Source organism: Rhamphochromis longiceps, linkage group LG11 (assembly GCF_057381845.1).
Source record: "Rhamphochromis longiceps isolate RC_006_pf linkage group LG11, R_longiceps_female_GT1.1, whole genome shotgun sequence".
Classification (NCBI taxonomy): Eukaryota; Metazoa; Chordata; class Actinopteri; order Cichliformes; family Cichlidae; genus Rhamphochromis; species Rhamphochromis longiceps.
The window spans coordinates 39,923,219-39,933,218 of NC_140567.1; the positions used below are offsets into that span (position 1 = coordinate 39,923,219).

General features: G+C 45.8%; 1 protein-coding gene across 1 annotated transcript in view; it reads right to left on the reverse strand.

Annotated features, from left to right (window-relative positions):
- arhgef2b (rho/rac guanine nucleotide exchange factor (GEF) 2b) overlaps positions 1-10,000 on the reverse strand; it is a 62,451-nt gene that overhangs the window by 39,773 nt on the left and 12,678 nt on the right. Inside the window, exon 2 of the mRNA XM_085424106.1 lies at positions 161-323. Coding sequence (XP_085280232.1) covers positions 161-323 — 163 coding nt within the window. The remainder of the gene's footprint in view (positions 1-160; positions 324-10,000) is intronic.

The window sequence follows — 10,000 nt, forward strand, 5'->3', positions numbered from 1 at the left end:
TTACTCCTAAATTTCTATCTTGTTCAAAGAGAAGATATAAAACAAAGTTCTGAGCTAATCGACCTTAGTGTTCTCCTTTTTAAAAAGAATCGATAAGAGAATCGAAAATGGAATCGGAATCGTGAAAATCTTATCAATACCCATCCCTAGGTGTGCTTACCTGGGCAGCTGAGCGCCTCTTTGGCCGTGATGCTCCTGTTGCAGGAGGAGCAGAGGGTGGTGGAGGACACTGTCAGTGAGGTAAACAGGTGGCCATTACTGGAGCGCACCTCCCTCTCTCTCGCTTCCTTCTCCCTCTCTTTCAGGCGCTCCTTCTCCTTATTCTGAGAAACAGATGAGACAGAGCTGTATGAGGGGACCGGAGCACCTGCTGAGAACAGCCAGCGGATTCAAACCCACAACTTCTGATTGGCTGCAGACAGACTGTTTCACCAGCCAATCAGAGTGCAGGGCTGAGTATCAGTGGCTCCACTCTGAAATGAGTCAATCAAATACTTGGAGGCCCACCACGCGTGGGAATCACACGCGGTTGTCAGCCAGAGTGATTAATCAGCTATCAATACAGACGTGAAGGCAGCGTGAGGCTTAAATGAGTCACATCTGTAACCGAAACCACCGTCAAGTTTCAGAGACATCTTCACTAAACTGCTCCAAAGTCACAGACTCAGACCTGATCAGTCGATCCATCGGTAACAGCAGAGGGAGCAGAGTTTAAACTGAAAACACTAAAAGTGACGATTCATCAGAAACATGTTTCATGTTCCCAAAAGCTGAACTTCTGCTTTCTGCTTTCTGCCCTGGGAGGGGCAGGAAGGGGAAGTGTGTGAGGACCGTGGGGGGTGGGGGGATGATGTCATCACAAACACAGAAGTACACATGGGTGTGAAATCCACCAACAACGAAACACTTCTGCTTTTCCTCTTCACACAGCTGCAGCTGAACATCATTATTGATTCTAGATTATTGGATGCTGCAGGTTGAAACCCGACACGTCACAAAACACAACCACCTCTCGAGCTTTTGCAAGAAAATGTGAAACAGCTGCAGGGTGTTTTGCTGCAGCCTCGTCGCGAGCTCCCCCAAGCAACAGCTGTTTTTTGTGTTTAATTTTACTTTTCCTTTATTTTTTCACGACTAGCACGTGTCTCCTTGTGTACGACCGACAAACCTTACTGGACATAAAAGACGGTCTTTCTTATAACTTTCCGGAGTTCAAGTTTTGCAACACGGACGCTCCGTTTGCAGACCCCCCATTCATCTCACCTGAGACGCCTTTGTTCTCTGTCCCTGGAGGCCGCAAACGCCGACGCAGAGGGAGAAGACCTGGCGTTCTGGTTCGACTGAGACGGCGCACTAACAGACCACCGTTACCCAGTTTATTACTGGCTAATGTGCAGTCTCTGGAGAACAAGCTGTGCGAGCTTCGGGCACGGATCTCATTCCAGCGAGAGATGCGGGACTGCTGCGTGATCTGCCTCACAGAAACCTGGCTATCGGACAAGGTACCGGACTCCGCAATACAACTACCGGGGTTCTCCGTGCACCGCGCGGACAGGTCACAGGATCTTACTGGGAAAAGCAGAGGCGGTGGTGTATGTTTCATGATCAACAACAGCTGGTGTGATTATGCGAACGTGCACCCGGTCAAATCCTTCTGCTCACCGGACCTGGAGTACCTGATGATTAAGTGCCGGCCATTCTGGCTACCGAGGGAATTTACAGCAGTGATTATTACGGCTGTTTACATTCCCCCACAAGCCGACACTGACCGTGCACTCAGGGAACTGTACAGCGCGATCAGCAGCGAGGAAACCGCACACCCAGAGGCAGCGTTTATCACAGACGGGGACTTTAACAAAGGAAACCTGAAGAAAGTTTCACCAAAACGCCACCAACACATCCACTTCAACACTCGTGGAGACCGGCTACTTCACCACTGCTGCACCTCTTTCCCGGGATGCGTACAAAGCCCTCCCCCACGCCCCATTCGGCCAATCAGATCACCGCTCCATCCTGCTCCTGCCCGTCTACAGGCAGAAGCTGAAACAGGAAGCTCCAACCATAAGGGCGGTGCACAGTTAGTCGGACCAATCGGAGTCTGTGCTGCGGGACTGTTTTGATCACGCGGACTGGGAAATGTTTCACGTGGCTGCTAAAGACATCGACGAGAACACAGACTCAGTCTGCGGATTCATCAGGAAATGCGTGGAAGATGTCGTCCCATCCAGAACAGTCAAATCCTTCCCAAATCAAAAACCCTGGATTAACGGAGATGTTCGCGCGGCACGGAGCACTGCCTATGCCTCCGCGAACACATCGGACTACAAACACGCACATTACCAACTCCGGAAGACGATCAAAGCAGCCAAACGTGAGTACAGGGACAGGGTGGAGCAACAGTTTGACAACCCTCGGAGTATGTGGCAGGGACTAAACACGATCACAGACTTTAGAGGGAAAACCAGCACACCGCAGACCACGGCCTCTCTGTGTGAGGATCTAAACGTATTCTACGCTAGATTCGACACAGCGAACACCATGAGACCGGACAGTGTGCGCACCGCGGATGACGTCAGCGCCAGGGGCGGATCTAGAGAAATTTTCTTAAGGTGGCAAAGAAATCAAATGGGGTGGCAAAATCAAAGCCTTTTTTTTTTCAAACACTCATGCAGGTGGTTACATATGGTTAAATGATTCAAATGCAGTAAGTATGCAAGTTTTTCATATAAATATAGTCTATAACTTAATTATTGTCTGTAGCCCACATAATTACACACTAGTTACATATGAGTTTTGATCTTATGTACTGTATAGCCTGTAGAATAAATAAATATGTAGCCCACTAAATATAAAATCCAGAAAGCTACACAACATGGGGCGCTTCATTTACAAACACAAGTCTAACTTAAGTTTCACTGTTTTTGTTAAAAACAGTCACATTGTTACAGCTTAAATTACACAAAATGTCAGAAATCTGCACTGTCATGAACAAAAATGTAAACCTAATTTTTCATGTTTTGTTGGATTAACCCTCTGAGGTCTACAATACAACCGGCCATTTTTGACTCCTTTTGAGTTTATGTTTGTATTTCACCCTGAAATTGTTTCATTTTGGTTTTTTCCCCATTGCCTTGTTTGATTTCTTTTCAGCTCAACTGAATTTAGTTGTTTTTTCACCGACATGCTGAATTAGTGTTACTGATCTGAAATCACACAAAGAACTTAAAATCCTAGTAGAATTTTTTTACTGTAAAAAAACACGGACATGTTGAGTACATTTTTATAACTTGAAATGCAAATATAAAATGTACATTTTGTAAACATAAACAACCATTTATCTAAAAATGCACCCCATACACCTGCCATTTTTTTTCATTTTGTACAACCATTTAAAAATATTACTAAAACTAAAATGAGAGAACAATCAGGTGTTGCAATAAGATGCCCCACAAATGATGTGTGTCAGTAAAAAACAAGTTTGTCCACCAAAAGACAGAAAGCACAGGGACAAACCTGCAGGCCTGACAACAGCAGGTGTATCACTCCGCTGGTTTTCTACTTAGTGACAGTGTTTACGTTGCAAATGTGGCTCTGTGACAGTCATTAGCGCCCTCACTGACACACAAAACAAAACGACTACACAACAGAACAACTACACAACACAACACAACACACTAAGTATGCACTCCACACTAAACGTCACAAATCTCCCACATCTAAAAACTCACTCTGTCTCGCTGCCGTTACCGTCACTCCCCAAACTTTTCCCTTTTCCTAAACAACCAAATCCCACGTGTTGACTTTTTTAAAAATTGGTCGCCATGGTGTATTTTTCCACCGATAGGAAACATGTGGCTTTATTTCTTTCCTTACTGTTTTCGTGCTGTCTTTAGAAAACGCTTAAAACACACACACACAAAAATGTGACCACAGTATTTAGAAAAAAGCGTGGCTTATATATATTTTTATCATAACTCTGGATTTACTGGCCTGTAATTAAAATTTAAAAACTTTAAAGTCCGAACTTTCAATGTGGCTGAAACAGAGACTCAGCGTGGCTGCAGCTTGTTGCTGTGTCACTCACAGATGTGTGCTCACATCAGTCATGTGATCTGGAGGTGCAGCGTGTCCGTGGACCTCAGAGGGTTAATAACACTCACCTTCCTTCCATTTCCACAGTGTAACATCCACCCACCTGTGTGAAAAGCGAAATTCCCATGGTGTTGTTCAAAATGTGCTCTGGCACAATCATGAGCATCGCTTGCTACTGAAAACAAGAAAAAAGCCGGTCCTGCTTTGGGCTGAACCATTTGTTGGTGGAGGGGGGGAACACTATGCAACATATTCAGTTTTAGCATTTATATTCACTGCTGACTGTAACTACGCTCAAACTGTTAATGCTATCTTAATAAACAGCACTGTCAAATGCAAAACTAGGGTGGCACTTGGGGTGGCAAGGGATCATTTTAGGGTGGCACTTGCCACCCCATGCCACCCTTCTAGATCCGCCCCTGGTCAGCGCGCACACTGTGTCTGAGGAGGATGTGCGGAAGTTCACCAGGAAGGTGAACGCACGCAAAGCTACTGGTCCGGACGGGATTCCCGGCCGCGTCCTCGAGTCATGCGCGGATCAGCTGGCTGGAGTGTTCACACACATCTTCAACCTTTCCCTCTCTCCGTCTGTAGTCCCAGCCTGCTTCAAAATGGCCACCATCGTCCCTGTACCCAAATCCTCCACCATCTCCTCATTGAACGACTGGCGACCTGTAGCCCTGACCCCCATCGTGAGAAAATGCTTCGAGAAGCTGGTCAGGGACTTCATCTGCTCTGCACTACCCGACTCACTGGACCCTCTACAGTTCGCATACCGCCACAACAGGTCCACTGATGATGCCATAGCCCTGACACTACACACTGCCCTGTCACACCTGGAGAAGAGAGACACGTATGTGAGGATGCTGTTTGTAGATTACAGCTCAGCATTCAATACCATCGTTCCCTCGAAGCTGGACAGGAAACTGCAGGATCTAGGACTGAGCAGCTCCCTCTGCAGCTGGATCCTTAGCTTCCTGTCTGACAGACGCCAGGTGGTCAGACTGGGCAGCATCACCTCATCCCCCATCACACTGAACACTGGTGCTCCACAGGGGTGTGTACTGAGCCCTCTCCTGTACTCACTCTACACCCATGACTGCACGGCCACTAGCAACTCCAACATCATTGTGAAGTTTGCGGACGACACTACAGTGGTGGGTCTTATCACCAACGGTGATGAGACGGCTTACAGGGAGGAGGTCAGCGCCCTGACCCACTGGTGTCAAGACAACCATCTCACCCTCAACGTCGCAAAGACAAAGGAGTTGATAGTGGACTTCCGGAGGTGCAGAGAAGTACACACCCCCATCACCATCAACGGCGCTGCTGTGGAGAGAGTGAGCAGCTTCCGGTTCCTTGGAGTACATCTGGCTGAGGATCTTACGTGGTCAGTACACACAAACAAAACAGTGAAGAAGGCGCAGCAGCGCCTCTTCTTTCTCAGGAGACTGAAAAGATTCGGCACGAGCCCCCGCATCCTCAGGACCTTCTATCACTGTGCCATTGAGAGCATCCTCACTGGATGCATCACCACCTGGTATGGCAACAGCACCGCCTACAGCTGCAAAGCTCTCCAGCGAGTAGTGCGGTGCTCTGAACGGATAATTGGAGGTGAGCTTCCCTCCCTCCAAGACATCTACAGGAAGCGCTGCCTGAGGAAAGCGGGGAGGATCATCAAGGACTCCAGTCACCCCAGCCATAAACTGTTCAGACTACTTCCATCAGGAAGGAGGTTCTGCAGCATCCGGTCCCGTACCAGCAGACTGAGAGACAGCTTCTTCCACCAGGCCATCAGACTGCTGAACACGTCATAGACACCTCAGCTTCACTACTGGAACTTCAACATTATGCACTCCATACTGTACAGTAATGCCACTGTTTTGCACATATTCAACTCTGTATATTTTTATATATTTTATTTATTGTTTACTCTATTTAATTTGTAAAATGTCTATACACACACACACACACACACACACACACGTAGAAAAACATATTTAGTATACACATCCAGTAATGCATACACTCTTATATTGTACATATATTTATTAGTCTCAGATTTAGCCATTCTTATATTTTGTTTGTTTTATGTTATTGTATTTTTACACACCTCTGTTGCTTGTGAAGCTCGCACACAAGAATTTCACTCGCATGTACTGTACCAGTGTACCTGCACATGTGATGTGACAATAAAAGTGATTTGATTTGATTTTGGGATGAAACATGCAAACGCACGTGTCCAGTGTATTTCTAACTGTTTATATCCCACATAGCAAGCAGGGGCCTGTTCTTCGTACGTCGCTTACTACATCCAAGATCAAATGACACATCCAAGACCAAACCATCGCGCTAACCGTGATCTCGCTAATCCGGTTCCCCGAACACACCTGCTGTTGACGATTAGTACAGCTGGACGCAGTAATGTGACATCACTGGGTGTCGTAAAAGGGGCTACGCATCGATAGTAGAAACATTGATCGGCAACCCGCTGATTGGTCGGCGAAAATGTCGAAGGGGCGTGCTCGGTATTTTCCGGCAGCAGAGCAAGAACTCATGATTGAGGGATTTCAGGAGTTTCAGAGTTTAATTAAAACGCAAGAGAACACTGCAAAGGCTGCAAAAGCAAGGAGAGAGGGCTGGCAGAAAGTTGCTGACAAATCAAACTCGTAGGTAATTTAATAATAATAATAATAATGGATTGGGTTTATATAGCACTTTCCAAGGCACCCAAAGCGCTTTACGATACCACTATTCATTCACTCCCACATTCACACACTGGTGGAGGCAGCTACAGTTGTAGCCACAGCTGCCCTGGGGCAGACTGACAGAAGCCAGGCTGCCATATCGCGCCATCGGCCCCTCTGGCCAACACCAGTAGGCGGTAGGGTAGATCTATCATATGACACTACATTGTCCAATATCATATGGCATTATATTATATTATAATATGTTATATTATATCCCCTTTCACATTAGAGCCACAACAGGACCCACAAGAACATGGGAACAAGTAAAAGTGGAATACAGGAGTATTCTACAGAATGGTAATATTTATCTCTTAGATTGCTTTTCGTCTCTTGGCAAGGTAATACTGGCCTGTAATACTCTGTTAGTTTGTTCATAACAGCAACCAAGAAAAGGGCAGAGCAAAAAAAAGACAGGTGGTGGTCTTGCACCCCCTCGTCAACAAGTTGGTTAAGTAAAGTCGCGCTGAGCTAAAGGATCCTGTCTATCCCGCAATATACGCTGAATTCTGAGGACTCTCCTTATCAATCTTGCACCTTCCGCAATGGGTTGGTCGCGTATACGGACAGGACATGGCTGCGACAGGCTTCCCAAATCCACCTTCGCTTTTATAGCCGTGGTCTCTCATCTTGATTACACGAAGTAATTTACAATTACTACTCTGAAATATGACTTACATCTGTAATAATCACATACATGTAATAGAATGTTAATAGTACATTTCCCTTTTTTAGGAAATGACGTGTATGTATCTGTGTGACATCAATAAAAGGATCAAGTGCTGCATTATCTTTAGTTACATTGATGTTATTTATTTATGGTGAAACAGTGGTGGAATATCGCTGTTGCTTTCGTATGAATGACGCGGACATACCTGCGTGGCCGCGATCTAATCCTGTTTACATAAAGTAAACCTGCTCCCCAGCAGGTTTACGCTTACGGCTCTGTTGCTATGACAGCAAGTCCCGGATGAGCTTCGGGGAACCGAACGATCCAGGATCACGCGAAATCGTCAACAATCTAATCCAGCTAACTTACTTAGCGAGGTACGACGAACAGGCCCCAGGTCTGGCCTGGATCTGGGATCAAGCCGGCACTGCTGACTGACTTCTGGAATGAAGTCATCCAGATGTGGGCCAGGGCTGGCGTAGATGGCACTGTCTATGTTATGTCATGCCATATCTGGCTCGATTGTGGTTTGGTTTATGTGGCCCAGGCTCATAGAAAGCAGGTCTTCCTTGGATCCAGCATCAAGCTGGCACTTCTGACTGACCGGTGTCATGGCAGAGTGTATGTAAACCAGATGTGGGCCAGGTCTGGCAATGATGGCACTGTTTATGTTCCTATTTTCCTATTTTAGTTAGAAGACCCAAATGCCATGTTGCAATACTATACTATTATGGTAGCCAACGTTTCAAATACAGGTTTCACAGGTTTGTGTCAAACCGTGCTCTTTATCCAAAACATAGTGAGGGTTTACTCATGTTTACCACTGAGTGGCTGTAGCTCAGGAGGTAGAGCAGCCTGCTGATTGGAAGGTTAGTGGTTCGATCCCTGGCTTCTCCAGTCTGCATGTCAAGAGTGTGAATGTGTATGAATGTAGTTAGGAAGCACTCAGTTTAGAGAAAGTGGGTGAATGTGGCATGCTGTATAGAGCACTTTCAGTAATCCGGAATAGTGAAAAGTGTTATATAAGATCAGTCGATTCACTGTCTGAACAGAGTTTTGTCATGTTACTTTTGCACTATTATGCACATGTTGTTATTACATGGCTTGATTAAGGTACACATTAGGCTGACATCTGGGGCCACGGCTGAAACTGTGTGTTTGCAACTGGCCTTGTGCTGGCCCATGTGTGGGCCACCCCTGGCAAACCAGATCTGGGCCACACATGGGTGGTAATGCGTGAGCAGCAGACGATCAGTTGGAGGTCTGGATCATCTCCCAGGTCCTCTCTCGTGTCTTTATTGGGTTTTTTTACTCCTGTTACGGACGTGATACTGTTCAGCTACTAGGGTCACACTGCTGAAATATGCTGAGTTTTCAGATACCAGCTCTTTGGAATTCACTGTTTTGGTGCAAAAATACTAAAAAAAATTTTTATTTCCAACCGTGTTATCTTTAACATTTTTCATAGGTTCAGTAAAGAAATGTGAACAGGACACTGGTAAGAAAGAGCCTAAAGACACTGGGGTGTCTTATGTGTGGATACAACATTGGTTCATCGTTGATTTATTATCCTTTTTATGTTTGAATGATTCAAAGGTCAGAGCTACGAGGCTAAACAAACACAGTGGTCAGGTACATGGACCAGACTGAAAAAGCAGCCAGTGTCCAAAATAACTTTACTGGAGAACTCCTGCTCGAGTCTGGCTGCTTATGAGCAAAGCATAAAGAACGAGACGTTTGCACAGCATCAAGATATCCATCCTTCCACTGCCCCACTTCGTGTCCGTCACAAACAGCAACACTGTCAGTGGAAATAATCACAGATTTAACTAATGATGGTGATGATTATAGAAACACGGTTAGTTCTTCCTGCTTGAGTTTTCTCTGCATGTGATCAGTGTTTCTATTTGAGCTCATGCCTGAAAATAATAACTACTTCCTGTTTCTGACTCTGAACTTCTTCTGGTCAGATATAAATTAAAGGAAAGAAATCATGTGACTAGCAGCCAGCCAATGACAGAGCTCCTGTTTTAAACTGTCTGTAAAGTTAAAGTTTTAAGGTAAACAAACTGCAGCAGCTGTGATGTGAAAACCGTCTCAGCATTGACAAGAAAAGCATCATAGTTACAGAGAAACTGGTGACAGTCACTGATCAGCTGATCAATAAATAAAGAGCTCAGTGATGAAGACGAAGAAAGCGAGCTCTGTGCTGTGGAGTGGGGGGGGGGGGGTGTCATGTGACGGCGGGCAAGTAAGCTGAGGTTAGAGGAGAGACGGGAGAGACAGCAGACTCAGTGAGGACAGAAGAGAAACAGGTAATGCTTCACTGGAGTCTGACCCATGTGACCTCACCGCGTACCAGCCGCAGAGCTGATAACACGCTGGTGAAACGCAGTCTGTGCTGGCCTGACTTAATGCTTCATGTCCTGAGCATTGTGTTTTCCTTTTTCCTATGTAGTGTTTAGTGACTACTCAGTAGTATTTAATTTAG